The sequence below is a fragment of the Mastacembelus armatus genome, chromosome 24 (assembly GCF_900324485.2).
Source record: "Mastacembelus armatus chromosome 24, fMasArm1.2, whole genome shotgun sequence".
Lineage (NCBI taxonomy): Eukaryota > Metazoa > Chordata > Actinopteri > Synbranchiformes > Mastacembelidae > Mastacembelus > Mastacembelus armatus.
In genome coordinates this window covers 19503741-19528731 of record NC_046656.1, presented here as the reverse complement: position 1 = coordinate 19528731, position 24991 = coordinate 19503741, and the positions used below count along the sequence as shown (strand labels likewise).

Here is a 24991-nt window from a genome sequence, read left to right as displayed (position 1 = left end):
ATAAATCTTAGGAATAATAATAAAGATAAACCATTTGTTGCCTTATTCAGAGCTTCAAAATCCCATTTGTGGGTCTGACTGGTAACCTAAACCACACTCCACCACCCTCTGGTCAGCTCTGATTTTGGGCTGAATACGTCCTTATTCTTTACTGATCAGTCCCTAAACCCTCTTTTCCCCTGGTACAATATCACAAACAGAAACATCATATTTCTGGAACAACAATATTGCATAGACTGCCAGATGTTTAACATTGAAACAACACTGCTCCGTAATCTGAGACAATTGGAACATTTTCACTTAACGTAAAAGGTAAAAACTGGAGTGGATAAGATGGTTGATCAGGACTAATAGCTCAACATTTAATCAGATGCAGAAGGTTTTTGTCAGCTGGTAGCGTGTATGTTCAATATTGTACACGATCCATGAAAGAACAGTTCTCTGCTGTAAATGATGTCTAACTGGAACGATATAGTGCAAAATAAGTGTATTATTAAATGCATCAGTGATATTACTAACCTGGAAGAGTCTCAGGGTTGACTCAGGGTCTCAGGCTTGACTGCGACATACATGGTCAAATGACTCAGTGTCATGGTCCTGGTCTGAGGCAACAGAAAAAAGACCCAAACAGACAAATAGATCAGCTCAGTGGAGTGAAGTTACCTCTTGTTTTACAGCTGTAAATCCAGTTTTACTGCAACCTGCTTCATTTCATTATTTAAACTGTTTACTTTACTCATTCTAAGTATATCTGCTCTGTACTTGCCATAAAATATGTTCATCCAAAAATGAAAATGTAATGTTTTACTGCAGAAACACTGACTTCACTCAATTCTTTCATCTTTTTAAAATCCCAGTTCAAATTCTGGTGAATAAAACTCAACACTTTCTGCAGACGTTTCACATTAAAAGCCTCCCAGAAAAGGGAAGCGCTTTGCTGTTTCATCCACTTAAAGGCTTTTATTGTGAAGTACCTGTGCAGGACGTGTTGAGTTTCAGCGACAGGAGCTTAACAGTGATTAAAAAAAGAAGGAGTTCAACATGCTATTATTTTTGTACTTCTATTTAAATACAGGACTTTTATTTCGACTTTATCTTAAGTATTAATAAAAACAGTGACTGACCACTGACTGAACTTCACCACTGATGTTGTGTTTCTCCAGTAACGTTTCTGAGTAGCTCTTTCTGTCGCTGATGACAAACATCACTTTCTCCCTTTTTTATTGCTGTTCTTTGTCAGCGTTAAGGAGTGGTGCCTTAAGGCAGAAAGGTAAATGAGGAAAGGCAGAAAAACAGTTTGACAGACAGAGGAAGAAATGAGGACGTGAGTGGATTTTGGATGCAGTCTCACTGTTTCTTTGCTGTGACCCCACACAGCATCACCTGCCATAAAGTTGACACCTTCACACTCGGTGCAGTGGACGAACAGCAGGAGCATCACTTTCACAGTCCAACGTCCACTTTGAATATCCTGGGTAAGGTCCTCAAGGTAACTGACAACTTCCTAAACTGCAAACCACATTTTGCTTCTCTGCTTGTTTTTAATCCAAACTCTTAGATAATCAGGTATTTTGCCTTCAGGTGAAGGGCTGGTTATACTGGGACATCAGAAATGTTCAGACCTGATCCAAATAACCACAGCAGAAGATGTACAACATATGGGGATAATGGTGCTGCCTTCAGCCACAAATCTTCTTAGGTCTCTGTAATTAAATATCTACAAATGCACGAAATATGAAAACTATGTCCAGTAATCAATGATTTATCAATGACTATATGGCTTCTCTGTGCTGACATGGAGTGTTTCATATAATTAGATGATCAGTCGTAAAATTTCACAACCTGTGGCAGACGACCATGTGTTCAACGAGCTGCACTGACACATCAGAAAACACAGAACGGACCAGTCTGACATGTTTTTAACTCAATCCCATATTACTGTCTAAATATTCCTCAAACTCCTCTGAAGCCACATTGAGACTATTGCATTAAAAGACTAAGATTAAAAATGAAATATTGCAAGACATGATCTGACAGAAACACTAGATGCTGATTCACATTTGCTTCGCTTCAATTACACAACTTAGAGTCAGACTGAAGCAGAGAAGGAAGCTGTAGTGCAGTGATGTTTATAGCCAGAACATATTTAATGATTCAACACAGGGAGGGAGGTCTACAGACTGACAGAAGCAGCTCAGAGAGTAAAACTATTGCAGTGAGTGTGTGTGTGTGTGTGTGTGTGAGGGCTGCACTTTGATCTCAGCTATTTTCTCTGTATGGTTTTAACAAACTTTGACAGACTATAACTTTATCACAGTCTGTCATTTGAAGGAAAGAGAACCTCGTCTGACTTTACTCATGACCTGTGCAGCTGCTGTATGAAGCTGTTAGCCCAGAAATAAAAACAGCACCTACCTTAACAGCTGGTTTTCTGTCTCTGAAGGTTTTACAGCCATGATCAGCCGCAACTTAAAGAACGTGTTGGTGGTGTCTATCGGCTTTCTGTCTCTGTTCACGGCTTATGGAGGCCTGCAGAGTTTACAGGTAGGAGGAGAAAAAGATGCATTTATTATATGGAAGTGTTACAATTAAATGTTCACTAAAAACAGTAGCATACAGGTGTTAGAGTGGGGTAATTGTGAAATGTATTTATTAGAGAGTTGTAGTGTTGATTCATGGAGGGACAACTAATTAAAGGATTTATAGAAATGTACTTAACACCTACTTGTTACTATTGGTTATTGGTTTTATTTTGAAAAAGTATTTTACTATATACGATAAAGAATAAGACCAGGTATTGTTTCCTAAAATGGGAACTCGGAGGTTTTGCAATATGTTTGATAGTTTACCCTCTGTATATAATTCCAAGACTTTTAAAGTTGTTGGTAAATGGACGGTGTTTCTTCATTAATTTATTTATTTGCATTTAAAGTTTTATTGTCACACAATATTTGCACTAAAATGCAGGGTGGCTTACTCTTGACGCTGTGCAACAAAGGCCAGTGTGCAAACAGGAATATTAATTAAGAATAGGAATAACATATATATATATATGTTACAACATGAAATCAAAATGATCCATCTATGTAATTTCCATATTTAAATTCTAAAGTCTTTATTATTCCAGCTGTGCAGGTTTTCAGCTTATGAAAATGTTCAATCTAAGGCAAACTATGCAGTAACCTTTTGTAAACAAGTTGTTTACACAAACACAGAAATAGATTATTAATATGAGAAGTTGTGTTAATGGCACCTGTTTCCTCAGGTAAATGTAATCAACATTAGTTGGCAACTAAAACACTATGAAAAGAAGCATCAGTGTCTGTATCAATACTGGCCTCTGATTTGACCTAATACTGGATCAATAGTGTCTATACTGATGAAAAGACAAGCTGTTCACTCAGACTCATGCAGGACAGAAAAGAACAACTCAAACCCATTTAAATAAACTGCGTAAAGCCTAATTAATGCAATTTAACAGGCAATGTGCTTTAAACTGTGAATCAAACGTAAACAAGAAATTTCAGAAGAATTATCACTATTGAACTTAGCAGGCGTCTTTGTCAACCTTCCCCTAACCAACCGTGTCCTGTCTGTGTGCAGAGCAGTCTGAATGCAGAGGAGGGGATGGGTGTAGCATCTCTGAGCGTCATCTACGCCTCCATCATTGTCTCCTCCATGTTCCTGCCTCCCATCATGATCAAAAACCTCGGCTGTAAATGGACCATAGTTGCCAGCATGGCCTGCTATGTCGCCTACTCCTTTGGAAACCTTCACCCAGGATGGTAATCAATCATTTTTGAACTTGAAATCAGAATCCAGTGACTCAAGCTGCCGATTATAGAGACCATGGAGAAGACAGGAGCCTTTACTGCAGCAGTGTTGCTGGGTTAATCTTTCCCAAAGGTCAAATCAGGGCAGCAGTAGCACAACCAGAGTGATGTTTGTGAATTTGTGCATTTGGCCATGTCTGTTTCACATCAGCCCAGTGTTTTTAACTACGCAGGTACATTTGGTTCTATTGACCTGGTTTGGAAACATGTTTTTCCAGCCCACCAGAATAAAACCTTTGTGGATAGCACAGAATATTGTGCATCAAATATAATAATATCATGCACTAATAATCTTAAACTTCTCATCACATTTGGCAGCAACAAAAAAAATAAACACAAACAGTTTTCAAAATGCATTTTCAATTCAAAACTAAATCTCCTCTTCCCCTGTCTCCTGCAGGTACACCCTCATGCCCACCTCAGTGATCCTGGGCTTGGGTGGCTCTCCCCTGTGGTCAGCTAAATGCACCTACCTGACCATCTCCAGCAACATGCAGGCCAGCAAGGAGGGTAAAAGGGGCTCGGATGTCATCAACCAATACTTTGGTATCTTCTTCTTCAACTTTCAGTTGTCTGCTGTCTGGGGAAACCTCATGTCGTCGCTCATCTTTGGACAGGACACCAACATAGGTAGGCAGGCAGCTGGAAATCAACAGAGCAGAGTCAGTGGCAGGAAGGTGAAGTGACTTTAAAACCCACAATACATGATTTAAACAGTCTGCTGTAAAACAGTGAGTAACAAGAACAGCACTGAGTTGGTTTAGCTTGTCTATTAGCTGTTCTAATTTACTCAACTAATTCATTTGCATTGTAAATATATTTTTAAGACAAATATGATTGGATATATTTCTATAAAAGTTAATACTATTAACAATATAATACAATAGCAACTTTCTTCCAGTATTTTCGTGGTGACGATGTGTGCTGTTTTCTTTTTCTGACAGCTGACATCCCTGAGGAGCAGCTGCAGTCCTGTGGAGCAGCTGACTGTGGCCTGAATGTCAGCGTCAACAGCACCACCACCAGGCCTGCACAGGAACTGGTGTGGACGCTCGTCGGCGCCTACATCGGTAAGAACAGAGCAGAATCCTGCACAAGCCACAGACTCAAGACTGTAAAGTATCAAGTGTGACTCAAGGAGAGTTTATGTTACTTTTTGTTCACAAAAACTGGACAAAATGTATAAAAGGGCTAATGTTACTACAGTGTAAATCAGAAGTGGAAGTGAACAACCTCTGGAGCTTGTTTCCTTCAATAAGGAATTAAAAAAACAAAAGAAAAAGTTTAGTATTTTGTCAGGAACTTGTTTGCTTTTCTTTTAAAAAAGAAACATTTCAGTTGTCATTTCACTGTGTAGCTCACATGTTCAAAACCTGCAGGTATTGTACTATATATTTTTACATGACTTTTACTGAGTATTTGAGTGATTCCTCCAGGAACTGCATCAGTACATGATAACTTGAGATCAGTACACTATATTCTTTGCATCAGTACACTATATTCTTTACATCAATACACTATGTTCTTTACATCAGTACACTATATTGTTTATATCAGTACACTATATTCTTTACATCAGTACACTATGTTCTTTACATCAATACACTATGTTCTTTACATCAGTACACTATATTCTTTATATCAGTACACTATATTCTTTACATCAATACACTATATTCTTTGCATCAGTACACTATGTTCTTTACATCAGTACACTATATTCTTTATATCAGTACACTATATTCTTTACATCAATATACTATATTCTTTGCATCAGTACACTATATTGTTTATATCAGTACACTATATTCTTTGCATCAGTACACTATATTCTTTGCATCAGTACACTATATTCTTTGCATCAGTACACTATATTCTTTGCATCAGTACACTATATTCTTTACATCAGTACACTATATTCTTTGCATCAGTACACTATATTCTTTGCATCAGTACACTATATTCTTTACATCAGTACACTATATTCTTTATATCAGTACACTATATTCTTTACATCAATATACTATATTCTTTGCATCAGTACACTATATTGTTTACATGAGTACACTATATTCTTTACATGAGTACACTATATTCTTTGCATCAGTACACTATATTCTTTGCATCAGTACACTATATTCTTTACATCAGTGCACTATATTCTTTGCATCAGTACACTATATTCTTTACATCAGTACACTATATTCTTTACATCAATACACTATGTTCTTTACATCAGTACACTATATTCTTTACATGAGTACACTATATTTTTGCTCAGTACACTATATTTTTGCATCAATGAACTACATTTTGGCATCTGTAAACTATATTTTTGCATCAGTGAACTATATTTTTGCATCTGTAAACTATATTTTTGCATCAGTACACTATATTTTTGCGTGTATCTATACAGTCTGTGTTTTGTGTTCTTTGCTGTGTGGCAGGTGTGGGTCTGCTGGCCATGCTCATCGTGGCAGTGTTTCTGGACAACATTGACCGGGAGCAGGCCAGTGAGTTTCGTGGGAACCGGGAACCGTTCTGTCACACGTTCCTGGCCACGTTCAGGTTGCTGAAGGACTGGAGGATGGTGACTCTCATCCCTCTAACCATGTACACCGGCTTTGAACAGAGCTTCATCGCTGGAGAATACACCAAGGTGAGGAGAACGCCAAGACATGAACTAGTTCCTGTCCATAAATTCTCAGCATTTTATGGAACATTAATATTATAAAAATATAAATGCAGAGTGAATACAAAGACTCTATTAGCTTGCTCTATAAGTTTATACTGTGTTTTTTGTTTATTTTTTTGCAGAACTATGTGACGTGTGCTTTGGGGATCCATTTTGTTGGATTTGTCATGATGTGTTTTGGAGCTTCCAATTCACTTTGCTCTTTTCTCTTTGGGAGACTCGCTCGGTACACTGGCAGAGCTGCACTCTTCGCCCTCGGTAAACTCCTCGTGTTTGAAATGTTTCAGTGATGATTTCAGTTTCTAGCCTAAAAGTTTGCATATTGTCTGAATGATTTGCAGATATTCATTTGGTTTTATGTCCATTTTCAGCTGCACTGGCTAATTTCTCCTGTATCATTGCACTCTTGTACTGGAGGCCTCGTCCTGAGCAGCTGCCTGTCTTCTTCATATTTTCGGGTCTGTGGGGTGTGGCAGATGCGATCTGGCAAACTCAGACCAATGGTGAGAAAACACCACCCCAAGATTATCTGTATTCATGAGGGGGACAACTCCTTATGTTTATTTACCCTCTGATCTCTGCTCCAACACCCCCCACAGCCAAAACGTCCAGTTCCAACTATGAAAATCAAATTAGGAGATTATGGTTGTTTGCAGATTGTAAACTGCTGTTGGTTCTTTCTGTCCTTCAGTTCTTTACAGCACCCTGTTCCCCCAAGAAAAAGAGGCGGCATTTGCCAACTACCGCATGTGGGAGTCTCTTGGTTTCGTTATCGCCTTTGCCTACAGCACCTTCTTATGTCTGGAGTATAAACTGTACATCCTGCTGGCTGTGCTGCTGCTGACCTCCATCACATACCCCATAGTGGAGTACCACGAACACAAACATCCCACACCACCCATTGAAAAGGGGGCATACAGAAGTAACAAGGAAATTCAGACTGATCAGAGCAAGATCATTTGCCAGACAAAAATCTAGAGCCTGAGTTCCACTAAACAGCTAATCAGGTCTCTGACTGGTCAAATTACAAAACTGAGTAAACTCAAGAATAAATCCTAAGAATAATAATAAAGATAAACCATTTGTTACCTTATTCAGAGCTGCAAAATCCCATTTGTGGGTCTGACTGGTAACCTAAACCACACTCCACCACCCTCTGGTCAGCTCTGATTTTGGGCTGAATACGTCCTTATTCTTTACTGATCAGTCCTTAAACCCACTTTTCCCCTGGTACAATATCACAAACAGAAACATCACATTTCTGGAACAACAATATTGCATAGACTGCCAGATGTTTAATGGATCATGTACAATTCATTCATTCACTCATTGAACATACACGCTACCAGCTGGCAAAAACCTTCTGCATCTGATTAAATGTTGAGCTATTAGTCCTGATCAACCATCTTATCCACTCCAGTTTTTACCTTTTACCAGTCCGAGGCCTGGGATAAAATTGTGTTTCCAGATTTATTACAAAAGACGGACAAATTTGAATAAAGTCCGACAAACCATATATCAAATTAAAGCATACAGTCTCACGATTCAAATGTTATAAAGCAATTTAGGATTGAATTATCACAGCGACTACAGTTTCTTAATGTTTAACAACAGTACATAACAAGTTTCTGTGAATCACATGCTTGTTACGTTTTACAGTGTAACTAAGCACAAAACCAATAGAAATCACTCATCAGAGCAAATCCCACCCGTGGGATAGACCAACTTCTAATGACAGTAGAATCAGTCAGTCACATTGTTTGGCAATGATGACTGATATCTTGTAGCCAATGAAACGCCGTTTCCAGCAACGTATCACACTGTAGGTTCGACAAAGGGTAAGGGGGATTTAAACGGCCCCCACCGCTACTGTAAGTTGCCTTGACAACGGTGGGCACGCAGCGCAGTATTGTTTCAATGTTAATGAACAGTTCTCTGCTGTAAATGATGTCAAACTGGAACGATATAGTGCAAAATAAGTATATTATTAAATACATGAGTGATATTACTAACCTGGAAGAGTCTCAGGGTTGACTCAGGGTCGACTGCGACATACATGGTCAAATGACTCAGTGTCATGGTCCTGGTGTGAGGCAACAGAAAAAAAGACCCAAACAGACAAATAGATCAGCTCAGTGGAGTGAAAGTTACCTCTTGTTTTACAGCTGTAAATCCAGTTTTACTGCAACCTGCTTCATTTCATTATTCAAACTGTTTACTTTCCTCATTCTAAGTATATCTGCTCTGTACTTGCCATAAAATATGTTCATCTAAAAATGAAAATGTGATGTTCTACTGCAGAAACACTGACTTCACTCAATTCTTTCACCTTTTTAAAATCCCAGTTCAAATTCTGGTGAATAAAACTCAACACTTTCTGTAGACATTTTTCACATTAAAAGCCTTCCCTTTTCTGGGAGGCTTTTAATGTGAAGTACCTGTGCAGGATGTGTTGAGTTTCAGTGACAGGAGCTTAACAGTGATTAAAAAAAAGAAAGAAGTTCAACATGCACATTTGTAAGCACTCACTGGAGATGCTATTTTTGGTTAAATCACAGAGTTAGTGAAAGGTAGACTGGAATTAAAGTATCAATCACACCTTAATTATTAAAATGTCAAAATAAAATACACCTCTGGTTTTGGAGAAATTAACTTACCCCTGGTTTAGCTGCAGTTGATGCACACAGGCTTTGTTCAGTCTGTCAGTGATCCACTCTGACTCCGTGAGCATCATCACAGACCTGACCCACTCACACCACAGTTTAAGCACAGTGTTAATTTTATCAAGAAAAACAACCATTAAAAAGATGTGCTGACACTGTATTTGTATTTAAATGAAATGAATGAAAAACAGATCCCGAAGCGGCATTGCTGAGACAAGAACAAGACAAAAACATCCAAAATGATAAAAAAGACATGTTTTTATTGTTCATTCTTCATTGAATAAAAACAAAAGCCTGTTCATACAGAAAATTACTCACATTCCTGAGAACACAGATTGATCACAGTAGATGTCAGGTGGGCAATGGGGAGGAGGGAAACATGAGAAACTGAGATGTTTAAGTCCACAGACACAACCTCGGCGTTCTGAGACTTGTGTCTGATGAACACACAGCTCAAACCGAGGAAGGATTCAACAAACTGTGCATATTTCTGTGTATCAGTGGAGCACTGAACGTCAGTAGTACAGCATTTCTGTTTGAGCGGAGACACATGAATCGTTCCAAAAGTCAATACTAATATTAATACTTCTGTGTTTAATAACTGATGGGATATTGGTTTAGGGAAAAGAAGGTCATAATTTGGCGACAACATAACCATACCGGTAAGGATACCACTGATATTTGAAACAGCTCCATCTAGCCAAACACTGGACTAACTGCACCAAAGCAGTTTGCAATACTTCTCAAACTTAAAATACAAAAAAATGCCACTTAAATTTGAGCTGGGTCTCATCCTCACTGTCATCATCCAGTATGTAAGGATGTAAAATCTGCCTGGGTGGAATGACAATGCATATTAAACTACTAGGGATGGGCACTTTCTCACACAATTTGAAACAAAAAAAGACAAACAGGTCAATAAATCCAACAAAAATTACAGTTAAAATAATTTTGATGAGAAACATTAAAAAGCTTCTTCATGGCTAAGTTTACGGCTCTGCTTTGACGCTGTATTCCAGTTTATACAACAAGTCTGTGATTTGTTAAACTTCTCTAGGATGACCAGCTATCACTTCTGCGTCAGGTAGAAGGAGAATATTCTCACATTATTATAGACTTGACTAGAATAAATTTAGACACATGGAAGCACAACAGATATTTTGTTTTGGGACCTTGTGTACTGGACAAATTGGGCAGATGACAGATGTAAAGTCTAATTTCTATGTGTAAAGTTTAAATTACCATTAAACTGAAGTGTTTGTAACAGAAAACTGTTTTTAAAAACTTGATTACATACTTGTGACATGTTTCACATAAAAAATATAACCACCTCATCACTTCCCTTGCTTCACATTTATTGGACATGAATGTAGAGATTTTTCACAATTTCCAGTCATCAGTAGTACATAAGGTATTCCTGTTATCCCACAGAAGTGATTTTATAATAAATAGCACCTTTTATATCCACATAACACATGTCACTTCAGACAGGTACAGAGACATCACCCTGTTCTTATACTTCTTACAAGGTGCTTCTTATTAAAACCAACTCTCCCTGTGACCTCTGCCTGAGTTACATGACCTCCATTCAGACACTACTGCTCTGAAATCTCTGCATCACATACGTTTCATCACGTTCATCAGCAATGGTTTTTTATATAAACAACTACGGTTACTTATTCTTCGTAATTCAGACAAACAAATTAAAAACGTTAGAAGGTCTTTACGATACAGACAAAAGCTTTGCACTAAATGAATAAGAAGGTTAACACTCAAAGATCAGTGGGAAGGGAGATGGAAAACTTTGTATTTTAAATATTTTAAAAGGCTCAAATGATGATAAAGCTCAGACTTTACTTGCATCTTGAAGAAACTGAAGCTAAAGTTACCATGCCCATCCCTAATACATACTTGTTTAGTCAAATGTATATTTTCACTTACAAAGTTATTTGTCTACTAATATACATACACCTTTGCAATATAATGCATTCTTTGTAAATATAGCGCTGTATATAAAATTATAAAAGCACATCAGAAAACTTTAAGGGCTTTTAGAAGTAAATTCAGGCTAATTATAAAATAGACAAGATGTACAGGACAAACAAAGGTCTGGCTGGAACATTTTGCTTCTTCAATCAGTAACCAGTTATATAACGTGTAAAATTTTAAAATTAAAAAAAAAAATCAAAGTGGCACAGGTGTAAACACAACGACCGCTCCTGCTTGTGACAAATTTCTGATTGCCTGATTGCCGAACATTAATATACAATGGCTTTTATTATGAAGGGCCACTGTGAATTAATGTGATCACGAGACAGGACCTCACTTAGCAAACAACAAAGCACAATAAAGAAACTAAATGTTGCAGAGAAGAATGTTAATGATGGTCATTAGATTTCAAGGTAATTAACCTGCTGAGTCAAGACACAAATGGAAGACAACTTTACTTTCCCGCATTTTGGGCAAAGCTCCAAAAGGAACAACAGATTGTCTCAGGTGTGAATATATTTAGCTGATCTCTAAAAATCAGCCTTTCGTTTACAACCATATGAAAACGCTTCTTCTGTGCAGCTCCCGAGGGAACTTATTTTTGTTCTTCAGATAGAGCACAGCCATCTCATCTCACAACATGCTGTCTCCTCCGGAACTGCCTCAGCTTCCTCTTCCTCTTACACTGAAAGTCTGCCTGTGCAGTGCAGCCTCACCACAACGGCAGCAGTAACGGTGAAAAACAATGTGGCACAGCCCGACATGTTAGAGCCTAATACCCATGTACGTCAACAACAAAATAATGAGATGAAACAAGGTAATAGTTAGCTACTTCTCCCTCATTGGTATTTAACTTGGCCTTGAGTCAAATGTTAATGTTATTTGCTTTTATAATGATGTTGGGTTAAGCTCCAGAGAGCTGCAGGCTATTTACTTTTCATGTTTTGTCACTCTCAGACCAAAACAATCCAATATCCTGCACCAAAAAAGGGATTAAGCAGAATGAGAACCTCCAACATACATACCCTGACTAACTTTAGCTTACCTGTTAACCATAATTTAGAAAATAAGCACACATGTTAAAAAGAACAAAGATAAAGTTTTGGTACTACTCTACTAGGATCTCTTCAGTCTTTATGGGATCTAGGGGGGTGCCAGAGTTGGACAAATCAGATCCTTCATCTTTGGAAAACTCTTCCCGCTGGAGCAGCATTGCTCCGCCTGTAGTTCCCTGCAGCCCTATCAATCCCCCCTGGGTGAAGCAGAGGTGTTTGATGACTTCGTTAGGACTGGAGAAGGTCGTTGCACAGATGTTACACTTGTAAGGCTTTGATGAGCCCAAGAACATCGTGTCCATCTGGCTGCTGTCTTCTCCTGCAGCGCACAGCTCCATGCTCTGTCGGTCGACCATGGTGTAGGTGTCGGCCCCCTGGTTCAGGCACACATGACGGGCTGCCTGGTTGGCCCGGCAGAAGCTCTTGCCACAAGCGCTGCATTTGAAGGGTTTCCCCGTGTGGATATACATGTGTTCCCGCCAGTGGCTCTTTTGAATGAACTTACGCCCACAGGTGGAGCACTCGTACTTCCGGCGCTTCACTTCCCGGTCCAAGTCGGCACTCTCCAGGTTGTCAATGTCTGCAATGTCTGACGGAGGTGGTGTGTCTGCCTGAGAATTCAACCCCCCCATCCCCCAGCTGGACGTGGACACCTCAGCTCGGGGAGAGTCCGAGTTGGTACCCGAAACGGGCGTTTGCTCACTGTCACTGATTATCTCGACCGCTGCAGCGGCAGTCGAGGCACTTGACCCTGGCTGGTTTCCTTTAAGGACTCCCTCTACCTCTAGCATGCTTGGTTCTCCAGTCATGACAGGCGAGAGTGCATTGCTTGGCTCAGTCAGGGTCTGCTGAATAGCCTGGGTGTGCTGGAGGAGGTGCTCTCTCAGCAGGCTTCTCTGGTTGAATCGGCTCCTGCACAGATGACAGGAGTAATGCTTCCTGAAGGACGAACTCCTCTTCATGATGCTGGGCTTTACATGGAGAATGGCACTGGCTGAGGAAGCGACTGGACCTAGCAAGTCAGATCTCCCCTCCTCAGCTGTAGACTTAGTGCTGCTGGCTGTGGCCTCCATGTCTGGGGGTGACGAAGCGAGCTTGGACAGTAAAGAATTTGCGTATGAGGCTGCAGCAGTTGGTGTGGACGAATACTTCCCCTCTGAGCTGTGCTGCTCCATGTCAAAGGGTGAGGAGAGCTGCTGTCGATTGGGCAGTCTGGCCGAAAGCGCCACCTGTTGGTCAGAGATCTGGATGCCGTAGAGGGAGGTGGAGAGGTTGATAGTGTGCTCAGGGTGTGAATACACCGACTGGCTGGCCTCCTGCAAGAGCGGATAGGCATGCAGAAATCTGACGCCCTGCTCCAGCCGTGCAGGGTCTATCAGCTGTGGTGCAAGCTTGCCTGTGTACATCAGGTTAAGGAGGTAGCTGAAGATATCTGGCTGTATATCAGCTGCCTTCAGGCGCACACAGTCACTGAAACACACACATATTACAGTTAACTAGTGGCAAATCTTGTGGGAGGTTTTGATCACATTAAACAATGCAATCTATTATCAATAGCAGTACTGGCCGATAGCTGGATCAAGAGAAAAGGACAATACAGAGAAGTGACTGTTCCTCATTTCTTTATTGTATAAAGAGTTTAGGCTTCAGAATTTAGGGCTCAGTCAATTTTCTGACGCTTGTTTTTAACTTAATACTGAGTTTGATATCGCTCCTGTACCTGTCCTGGTGGATGAACAGCATTCTGAAGTAGTTGGAGAAGGCAGCAAGGACGGCTTTGTGGGCTTTGAAGAAGACATCTCCTATAGCCACAGTGCAGTCGCACAGGAAGCCAAACTCCCTCTGAGCGTTAAGCTGCTGCAGCAGGATAAGACCATGGTTGGCCAACTCCATTCTTCAACCTGCACAAAGACACACAGACACACACACAAGCAGCAATCAGTTTCCTGTCTGGAAGGGGACCAGAGTTAATTGTGACCACAAAGAGTCAGGCTGACAGGGGTGATCTAACAACATTGTAAAGACTAACTTAGTGAAAAATCATTTTGTAACGCTGGAGACAAATTATCTAGAAGATTATGTCAATCATTGGTATGGCTCAGGACAACAAAAGCATCTTGGTCTGGATTCTTAAATAAATAAAGATTTTGGAAATCAGTGACAACCAACGTTCAGGCTGCAGTAATGGTCTTAAAACCAACGTTGTACTCACAGTGCATTTGCCATAGACCCTGTGTGACAATTTCAGAAACACCAATTTATCATGAGCTAGACAGATTTCTAACCACTAAATGTCAGTGAGAGACCCTGAAAACAAGAAGTTAGTAAAGCACAGTATCTCTGCAGCTCCTGTCTACCCACTGAAAACACAAATGTGGTGGAGCCCAAACACTTCGAACAGCATTTTTAGAGCTACATATGTTCTGCTGACCAATGAGAGGAGTGCTGTCAACCCTAAAGGTCATTGGAGGACTACGAGGGCTTTAGGCCATCACATGATTAGGGTTATGGGTGTCGACTCACATTCCTAAAGCAGAACTGGTTTACCCCCTTCAAGTGGATAATGGAAACAGCCCGTGGGTCTTTCACCCACATCTTCTCCACCACACACAGGCAAAGATATGAATGAAGACAAAAGATGATTGATACTTCACTCAATTTACCTCAGATAGATAAAAATCTCTGTGTGATCCTGCTAGATTTAAAAAAAAAAAAAAAAAACACTCAAACACATATGTATTTCATCAGAGAGGTCAAAGTGCACAGATGATGCAGCGTTTACATCAAGCAGGACACAGCAACAGCAGGCGCTCGACTGTTTGTTTATTGTGGGGCTGTAGTTTGTTGTGCTGCTGGACTACACCGATTTACATTAAGACGTGTTTCTATTACTTTATACATCCCATGTAGACGACAAATTATAGCTGAGATTATTACTTTCATAGACAAAATAACAGCAGAGTGATTACTACTTACAGGTCTAGACTAAATGTCAGACATACCCGTCCCTGTAACATAATACAGTTCAACACTACCATCATAAATTTAACAGATCTGTAAAACATTTTCAACAAAAACTTAACATTATGCCCTTTATGAGGCAGGTGGTTGGGTTTATTGCAGGCCTGTTAGTTTTATCTGCACCTTGTGTAGCAAACAAACTGAAGCTGCTACTCATCATGTTAGTGCTGCAGACGTCCTCACCCTCCCTGTATCATACATACTGTATGACACATTATGTACCTGTTCGTTAAAGCTTACAATAACTCAATTGTTGTGTTGTTGCTTCATCGCCACTCTCGAGCACTGTCGACACGGTTGCTCTTCGAATTACAGCAGTTGCAAATATCCTGTCGTTTTTATGTTTTCAGATGTGAAAACCACATGACAGCAGCAAAAATGCAACACAACAAAGATCAAGCAGTCATGATACACAGACGTTTTCATTTCTTGTTAATCCGTGTTTAAACCATTTGAAATACATCTGACAAGCTGGACCCATAGAATTGTTGTTTAAACGAAGGCTAATCGATTACCAAAATAGTTACAAATGTGTCTTCTGTTGATTAGCACCAATTATTTCTGTTTTAATAGCTTCCTCCATAGCTGTTTAGATGCCACACCAGATAATGACTTTAGTGCTTCAAGTCCAAGAAAGGCTTTAGTTCAGTGACACTCCAGAAAACAAGGTTTGCCTCCAGGTCAGCCACAGAGCCTCCAACTCTTTCTTAAAAAGCATCATGAAAATGTGCCAGATTTCCAAAACATGACTATTTTTAATAAACATCTGTTTTTTAAAGAGATTCTGTGTTTGCTCAGTGTAGAGGGCAGTGGGCTGGTGCTGTCAGGACTACATCAAGATAGAGGATAACATTTAAATACGGTACTGAACAGCAAAGATATCAGTCTGGAATAAGAAAAGTAAAGTTCAATGTGATGCCTGAAGGATCAGACAATTACTTCCACTTTGCCTTCTATGTACCTTCACTAGGAGCTGTGCTATACTTTGTTCAATGTGATATAAATAGATATTGACTTTGTGAATATGGATGGTGCAGTCAGCCTGGAGAAAGAGGAAAACCATTTAGCAGCTCCTCTATCTTCGCTTTCTTTTATATGTCATTTGAATGAATCCTGAATTACTTTTACCGGGAAAACACGTTTGTTTGCAGTCCCCGTGTGGGATGAGCCGGTTGTCGCAAAAACCAAACTACAAACCAATTAAAAACTATTAATGAGCCTCAGTCACTTTAATCAATACGATCCAATATGTTCTCCACATTAACGCGTTAATCAATAATAAGTTGGCTGCAACAACAAAGCACCGCCCCTGATGTGATGTAGACACGTGGAACATTAACTTCCGTAGTGACATTTTTCTGTTATTGTGAAACTACACCGTTAAAACCCGCCGGTGCCGAAGCTCAACACGAACCGGGACTAAAGCTGCTGAACAAGGCGAATAGAAACACATCCGGTAAGAGAAGGCTGGAGGAAGCAGCAAACACAAGGAGCGCGCCCCGCACTCGCTCCCTCCGGCCTCGGGTCTTTCTCGGTCAAAAAAAAAAAAAACGGACATGTGCGCATGCGAGCGGCCGCGTGCGCCCAACACACAAACACATATATATATGCACGCGCGTGTGTGTAAGGAGAGCGCGAGCCGTAAAGGGGGATGGGGGCCGGTCACGATCGCGTTTCTTTTAACTTCCCCGTTAACGATCCGTCGTTCGCCGAAGCTGACCCGAATAACCCAGCGCCACCGGCACACGAACCGGGGAGGGTGTCGTTAAAAGCTGCCGTACCTGCACTCCGCCGAAATCCGTGAAGTTTGCCGTGTCGCCGTTGTTTGCTTGTTACCGGGGAGGGGGGGGACTCGTCCGTCCTCTCTGGGCTCGCAGCAGCTTGTACTCTTCCCTGCAAACGCAGCATTCGTTGGCGGCGGAGAGGGTCGTCCGTCGGTGTTTTCCGGTTAGGGGTTTTACGTTACAATCACATGACCGCGTGGGTAAAAGCCAGTCGAGAAACAGCCGTTGTAAAAAAAAAAAAAAAAAAAAAATCCGTTGGGCAAAAAAAAAAAAAAAAAAAAAAAAGGGGGCGGTTGAGTTCACGTTAATTTCCCGCACTGTGCAACCGCTAAGATCAACCCCCCGCCGGCCCCAGGCTTTGGACAGCCGGTGACTCGAACATAAACAGCCTCATTGAGTCACCGTGTGGTCGTTAATCATTCAGTCTCTGCCGTTAACGACACGTTAAACCGAAGTGTGTGTGTGTGTGTGTGTGTGTGTGTGAAATAACACTGCCCTCACGTTTGTGTTTTGAAGTCTGTCCCAACGAGTTAAAAAGGACTAGTTTGGGTTATTAAATAATCTTTAACGTTGACAAGTCTGGTTATATTTCACACACAGTGTTGGTGATGATTAATATCAGAGCAAGACTCTAGATTTAAGAACATTTAAAAACAGTTATGGAGTTAAATTAGACTAATTAGGCCTATTTAAATTTGGACACAGACTGAAAGAGATGCCTCAGGGTAATTAGACTTTAAATAAACCATTATTTAACAATGGAAAGTGAAAACTACAGTAAACGACGAGGCAGGTTTATATGTGGTATAGCTTTAAACTTCAATTTAAAAGGATAAATACTCTCTTTTAGACGACAGTTTGGATTCACCCTCAACTACACACTGCCCTCCTGTATGGAAAGTATTTGATATACCCACACATATTGATTCACACACAACTCATGAACCGTATGACACAAAATATTAAATAAAGGTCCTACCTACGCTTGGCAGTTCACACCAGCCTTAGTGGTCGCTGGTAAATAGCGGTTTGTGTGTGTCACTGTAAATACAAGATTATTAGGGGTTGGATGTGTCTTTAATTTCCAAGCATCCATTTAGTGTGAATACTAAGAGATAGGTCAATATCTAACCTGAAAACAGACTTTGACTCACAGGCTGCTAATATTAGAAATATCACAGTGTTCAGTGGTTGTCACTTGGTCACACCTGCACTTAGTAACCTGTGTTTATCCTTGCATGTCATGCCCAAGCAGTGGCTGTAAACAGGTGAATACCTTTGAATAATGCAGTCATACTAGTAAAAATGTGTTGTGAGTGATTACTCCTTGTTCTTTGCACACTCCTAATGGGTTCTTTGGCTGCTGCTGTTATTTTGTGATATCAACTTGCCTGTGGAAAAAAGAACCAAGAAACTCAAACGTCTATGGGATTAGCAGGAGTAAAGTAAAATACAAGCAGAGGGATGGATGTCTGGGAATTAGTTTCCAACCAACCCACACACTCCCTGTGCACATGCAACTGGATGTGTTTTCCTTTCCACAACTGCACTTTGGAGTCACATCAATATTTTGTCATCAGATGTCGTCACTGGTGAGTCGGTGCATGTTGTCCCAGTGTAAACACTGTTTATTTCAGACCTGTCATTAGAGAGTTGTGTTTTAGCCTCAGGACAGGGAGTCCACGAGCTGTCGCTCTGTGAAAATGCTTGTTGGGCAGGCAGGGAATGGGTGGGGAGTCTGTAAGAGGAGACGGGAGACCTGGGAGGGGGCAGAAATGTTTATGAAGCAGGACCTGACAACCCTAAAGCCTCTGTCCTGTCAACAAACAACAGACTTAGATATTTCCTCACAGATCTACAGATCCACCGCTGAAACTAATGAACTCATAAGAATTGAGGCCTGCAGTGGTAAATGTCTGACGAACAATACATGGATTGAGACCACTGAGAGAGCAATAGTAGATGGTAATGACAGCAGAACAAAAGCGTGTTTACATAACTGAGAGGCCCACAGCAGGGTTTTTAATCACAACTGTTTTCCACCATTAAAATAACACATTTTAATCAGTGGGGCTGATAAGATAATGCTCTGCTACTATGAAAATAATACACTGTTGTTTGCCTCTGTTCAAGTGGCTTTCTGGCCTGTTCATCTTTCTCCTGAGGACAGTTTATTCAAAACAGATGCAGGACTGGAGTTTCGCATGACTGCTCTGCAACGGATTTTCACCAAAGTGATTTTTCCTGCAATAATGAACTGTCCAAACCAACAGCATGGGGCTGTGTGTGAAAAAAAAAAAAGTAGCTACAGCGAGATTTGCGTTTCATTTGGCGAACCCCTGGAGTCGGTGCGCGATTGCGAGCGGGTAGATGAAATACTGGGTCTGCTGAACTGAAACACCTGTTTAAACAGGGCCCTTAGCGTCAGCTGCCGCCTGTTTTGGAGCCGGAGTGGTGAGTCACTGCTCTCTCGGTTTAGAAAAACAGATCCGGCAGAGACTGGGGCCTGGTGGGGGGATGGGTGTTTGGCGGTGGATGAACACCGGAGGTGGACGCAGCTGGACTCCCACTCTCCAGGACCCCACATCCTGTTCCCATAGAGACCGGGGCCGAGCTGACAGCCATATGCTTATCCTTCCAGTCTATAACCCTGATCGCTACAGCCGATCGATTGGGTCTTTAAATAAAAAAACGAAGAGCTGGACTTTAATGCATTTTATCTTTTTATTTTGGGGACTTCATATTGGAATTCATTTTTCCGAAAAATCAGAAAAGCCTACTACTCAGACTCAGTTTTGCAAATCAAATACTACATAAAGTTTTCTTTGAAGTATTACTCTCATACCTCAGGCTACTGCACACACATTAATGTGTATTAGTGCTTTGCTTCGCCATAAATCATGCTCTACACCCCCCCACCTCTCTTACTTTTCCCGCCAAAAAACCCCGGGGGTGGGGATCGTTTTGTGATGGGGGGGGGGGGGGGGGGGGGGGGGGAAGCAGTGTCTCCATGACAACCGTTGCCCTGAGCAACTGGGGATGCTCTGGTGCTGCACCAACAACGGTGATGCGCAATGCGGCAGCGCGGATTAATCTTTGAATGACTCCTGGAAAGACACACATAAAGGCTGAAATGTGGGATAGAAAACCAGTTTGAGAAAGAGATTTTTTTTTTTTTTTAATGGTTTATATTGTTTGAATCTTTGATTATAATCGCTGGTTTAACCTCATGCGTGAAGATGGGACACACAACTTGTCAGTCTGCACTTGAACCGCTAGATGGCAGTATCATATCCCAAACAAAACCCAAGTCTGCAGGGACAGAAATGTTAAAACGTAATTTTTTTCTTTGTTGTTGCTAAGAACAGAGAAAGTTAAGCTTAATTACAGTCTGCTTTGCTTTTGAAATAAATAAATAAATAAACACTACATGTCTCTTTCAAGTTTCCAATAGACCCTGTCCTGGACGCTTTGTCAATAAAGTTTGAATTTGAATTTGTCTATCTAGGGTAAAGATGGCGGCTGGTCAAACTGTGGCCGAAGTTCCTCCTTCACTCTCTGCCAAAGTGGTTGGGTATGTTGACAGCTCATGGAGATGCTTTATCAGGGTTTTAAATATTGTGTTTAACTACACTGTTGTATCAAAACAGAAGCGTGACGTTAAAGCTGTCGTGTGCAAACCTGCGGTAGCATTAGCCGCCTGCTAACAGAAATACCAAGCTAAGTTAATGATACCCGAGTGTAAACATTAGTAATTACAGTAATTCCATGACTTTTGCTCAGTTAAGTTAAAGGAGACTTAAACTCTCAAGTGGCCTAAATGTCTGCAAGGCTTTGGCTAACTGTACACCTAGCTAACCAGCTAACTAGCTGACTAACCAGTGCAGTCACCTGCTGCAGAATCTAAATGTGTAACGTTTCTCTGCAGGTCATTTGCTTATTTGACAGTGAAGGACAGACTGCCCACCATCCTGACTAAGGTTATAGACACAATACATCGCAACAAAAACAAGTTTTTTGAAGAATATGGAGAGGTATGTTAAATTGTTATGAACTGAATGGTCTTCTCTATCTACGGTCAGGCTCATTTCAAAACTTCTATTTGGTGCTGCTTGTGTTTCATGCAGGAGGGGATCCAGGCAGAGAAGCAAACAATATCTCTGCTGTCTAAGCTCAGGAACGAGCTACAAACGGATAAGCCAGTATTACCACTGATGGACGGCCTGCAAGACACAGAGTCCTGGAACGAGTATCTGCAGAGACATGAGAGACTGCAAGGAGAGCAGGAGTCCGTCAGCTGGTTCAAGTCTCCATGGCTTTATGTGGAGTGCTATATGTACCGCAAGATACAGGAAGCCCTCTGGCTAAAGTGAGAAGCATTTACATCTTTTAATGAGAGATACTGTCTATGTTGAGTAGTATAACAGTAATTTACTTTATGGGCCTGTATCGTCAGCTGCTTTTACTCACAGATGTCCAGAAGACATTCTCAGAAATAATCTGGCATTTTGTTTTCTTCATAATCTTAATTCAGACTTAAACATTTAGTGTCATTGCTCATAATATCGTAATAAAGATTATTTCACTGTTAAAATTGACTATACATGATAAATTGAAACTTTTCCTTGTCCAGTGCAGTGATTTATTTTTCTGCTTTTATTGCAGTCCTCCCATCAGTGACTATGACGTCTTTAATGAGGGAAAGACTCAGAGCTTTTTTGAGTCTCAGCAGGCTGTGATGGCCTTGTGCACATACTGGGAGAGTGTCAAGAAGAGCGTGGAAGAGCTGCCTAAGAATCAGGTGTTCGAGTATTTCAGCAAACTCCTTCTGGTCAGTATCGTCAGTACTTTCATAATGTGTCACAGCCAAGTAAAAAGTGAAAACATCAGTGCTGTTGAATATGGGCTAGATGAGCTCACTTCTCTTGAATCCCTGTCAGGATTGGAAACACAACATAACATGATATTGTTTTCAGCAAGTAGTAGTGCATCAGAGTGTTTTGTGTGGCTTCTGGTGGGTTAAACGATCCTGCATGTAGGGGTGGATTAGGAGTGAATTTAAATTTTGAAGATGCCAATGACATGACCGTCTCAAAGTGCTATTTATATAAAATGTGTTATACAGATAGAAATGTTAAGCAGCTTGTTTTACGTAACATAAACTGGGTGTTTGATGTTTCCTAGGTTTCTCTGTGGGGGAACAGGTGTGATCTGTCTATCTCTGCTGGCCAAGAGAACGCACAAAAGACCAGTCCAATAGATTCCCTCAACAGCCTACAACCCTTCATCTTGGTGGATGACTCCAACATGATATGGTCAACTCTCATTTCTACTCAGAGGCCAGGGCAGTTGGGGAAAGCTTCACCAGGCAGGGTGGACATTGTACTAGATAATGCTGGCTTTGAGTTAGTCACTGACTTAGTCCTAGCAGATTTTCTGATTTCCTCCGGCCTCGCATGCAAGATCCATTTCCATGGCAAATGCTTCCCTTGGTTTGTCTCTGACGTCACAGCCAATGATTTTCAGTGGACCATCAGGCAGGCCATGGCAGCGAATCACAAGTGTATGTCCAAGAGTGGTGTCCAGTGGCAGCGCTACCTGAAGGAAGGCGTGTGGTCCTATCATGATCATCCTTTCTGGACACAGCCCCATGAGTTCTGTGACATGGCGGCTGATGCTCCAGACCTGTACGCGACCCTAAAGGAGACAGACCTGGTGTTTTTTAAGGGTGATCTCAACTACAGGAAGCTGACGGGGGACAGGGACTGGGATCACACAGTGGGTTTTCATGCTGCACTACGAGGTTTCGGGCCTGCGCCACTGTGTAGCTTGAGGACTCTTAAAGCCAACGTTCAGGTGGGTTTGCAGCCGGGGCAAGGGGAGAAGCTCACCTTGCAAGATCCAGACTGGATGACCAACGGCAAGTACGCTGTCATTCAGTTCCACAGCCCAAAGCCAGAACAGCAAGACTGAGACTAAGGATCTCACTGGGAAAACATGGATTCATAAGAACATTACAGTAAGAAGTACCAGCAGGGATTACCTCTAAGCCATAAGACCGTTAATTTATGAGGTTGTTAAATGGTGTCCTTGTACCTTGTCAGTTAGCACGTCGTCATGCACAGAAACATCTCATTCTTAAATGTAAGCACTTTTACATCCAAACAGCTCCACCTGACCTAAACACAACAATTGTTTACAGTAACAGTTTCTCTTTTTTTTTTTGACAATGGCAGATGTTTTGCTAACACTGTATTATAATGTTTACTGGTTATTGATGATGCTATTGACAATAACTGCGTTGAAGTTGAGTAAGAATTTTGCTTTATACACTTCCATACATAGCAGCAACACTTCAATCGTGCATGCCACTGAAGAGTGATAATAAATTTTTATTTTAATTGAGCTCAGCGTGTGTTGTGTTACTGTTGTACACATCGTCATTGATATGCGTGCTTCAAAACATGCCGACAGCTACTTCAGTTCACCTGAGGACGATCATAATGTCGTTTGAAAGCTGTTTTGCTCAGTCGGTAGAGTGTTACTGGGTCAGTGTAACAATAACAGTGATGACAAGTGCTTATTTTGTTTTAAGTTACAACCCAGACTTATGTATCTTCACAGATAAATATGGATGTCTCTGTGCACATTGTTATGTAATCTAAGTCCTCATTGTCCGCTTCAGTACTTCAGCACCGACGTTAACTGGATTCTTTTCTGTGCTGCTGGGGGAAATTATATCACTTTCATTAATGGGTTTGATTTAATAAAGAACTGCAGTGACTGGTCTTCACTCTCTGCTGTCGCCTGTTGTATTTTACAAGCATGAGAAATGGAAAATGTGGGCAATTACAACTTTTTGTTTGTTTGCATAAATTATTTTCTCGTAACTCCCTCTGGGCAGAGCCTCAAATGTTAACCTGATTGATATTTTTATCTAGTGTGCACATCCAGACAGTTCTTTGAGTTAACATTAGTCAAGTGCAGTTCCTTCATGTGCAGCTAAACACTTATTCAAAACTAAGAGCAAATGCATCTGAACACATTCAGAATAGTTCATCATTAGATAGCTTAAATGTCTACCATGAGCATGACATTTTTCATTGCTGCTTTACCTTTTGACCTGTCATATACTGAAGGTCAGGGTGGACCTAGAAAAACACCCAACAAAACAGCTGGAAATGCTGTGACATGTATTACAATGTTGGAAGAGCAGGAAAAGCTGAATGGCTTCATTTAGGCAGCTAACATGCTTTGTGAATGGGGTCTGTTATGAAAATGAAGTCAATTACGGCAAAAAGCATTTTTTCTTGAGCCATTTAGGTGATTTAGTTTGTTCATTTGTCACCCCTCATGTAACAATGTCTTCATTTTATTTCAGGGGAAATGCAAAAATTATATATCGTCATCAGGGCTACTTGTTTTCCACTTGACCTGACATGTTCTGAAAATTGGGCTGTTTACTCAAGAAAGATGTTACACGGAGAATGGAAAATAAAGGCTCTGTGCCAAATGCTCAGTTTTTCCTCTAGTGGTTTTGTCTCAGGATCACATTGAAATTGACAGATTTAAATTATGATTTTCCAAATTTTAATCATTGAATTTTAAATTCCTAACCTAAAAATGATTTTATTTTTTGTTATATCTAAGTCCACCAAATAGGTGTTATTACTTCGGCACTTGTGCTTCCATTTTTACATTTGCTATGAATTTGTGAAAATAATCTGACATTTACAGTTGATTAGTTTTCTTAGTGTGTCAGCTCACAAGGTTGTTTTTTTACCTTGAGGCCTGGTCCCAAAACATGCAAGGACTAAAAGGATCCCTGAAAAACGCAAAGCTGGAAGTTTTAGCTGTAAACATAATTCCCTTAAATCTGTATTTCCACAAATGCTTTTATTTCTATGTTCTTGTTTATAGTGTTACATCTTTTAACCTGATACAGCAATTA

At 40.7% G+C, this 24991-nt stretch overlaps 3 protein-coding genes across 7 annotated transcripts; 2 read left to right on the top strand and 1 right to left on the bottom strand.

The window, feature by feature from the left end:
• The first annotated feature begins 285 nt into the window (after nt 1-285).
• On the top strand, nt 286-10091 carry LOC113137499 (protein unc-93 homolog A-like). 4 transcript variants are annotated; one of them, XM_026319209.1, is made up of 10 exons: nt 1256-1270; nt 1378-1489; nt 2444-2544; nt 3604-3785; nt 4234-4463; nt 4778-4903; nt 6281-6492; nt 6651-6786; nt 6900-7031; nt 7220-7506. In XM_026319209.1, exons 3-10 carry the CDS (start codon nt 2455-2457, stop codon nt 7504-7506), a joined length of 1395 nt encoding a protein of 464 aa, XP_026174994.1. In that variant the 5' UTR covers nt 1256-1270; nt 1378-1489; nt 2444-2454. The 4 variants fall into 4 exon arrangements, with proteins under 4 accessions (XP_026174992.1, XP_026174994.1, XP_026174993.1 ...); XM_026319210.1 differs by lacking the exon at nt 1256-1270 and adding an exon at nt 1582-1699 and having other exon boundaries at nt 1384-1475; XM_026319207.1 differs by having other exon boundaries at nt 286-1475; nt 7220-10091.
• zbtb2b (zinc finger and BTB domain containing 2b) lies at nt 9427-17258 on the bottom strand. Its single transcript, XM_026319206.2, has 3 exons — nt 17038-17258; nt 13956-14136; nt 9427-13705 (listed from the first exon to the last, which is right to left on the bottom strand). Exons 2-3 carry the CDS (start codon nt 14126-14128, stop codon nt 12289-12291), a joined length of 1590 nt encoding a protein of 529 aa, XP_026174991.1. The 5' UTR covers nt 14129-14136; nt 17038-17258; the 3' UTR covers nt 9427-12288.
• On the top strand, nt 16580-23833 carry dcph1 (damage control phosphatase 1). 2 transcript variants are annotated; one of them, XM_026319216.2, is made up of 6 exons: nt 16580-16712; nt 20549-20614; nt 20969-21074; nt 21168-21409; nt 21706-21871; nt 22225-23833. In XM_026319216.2, exons 2-6 carry the CDS (start codon nt 20556-20558, stop codon nt 23011-23013), a joined length of 1362 nt encoding a protein of 453 aa, XP_026175001.1. In that variant the 5' UTR covers nt 16580-16712; nt 20549-20555; the 3' UTR covers nt 23014-23833. The 2 variants fall into 2 exon arrangements, with proteins under 2 accessions (XP_026175001.1, XP_026175002.1); XM_026319217.1 differs by lacking the exon at nt 16580-16712 and having other exon boundaries at nt 20042-20614.
• The last annotated feature ends 1158 nt before the right edge of the window (nt 23834-24991 follow it).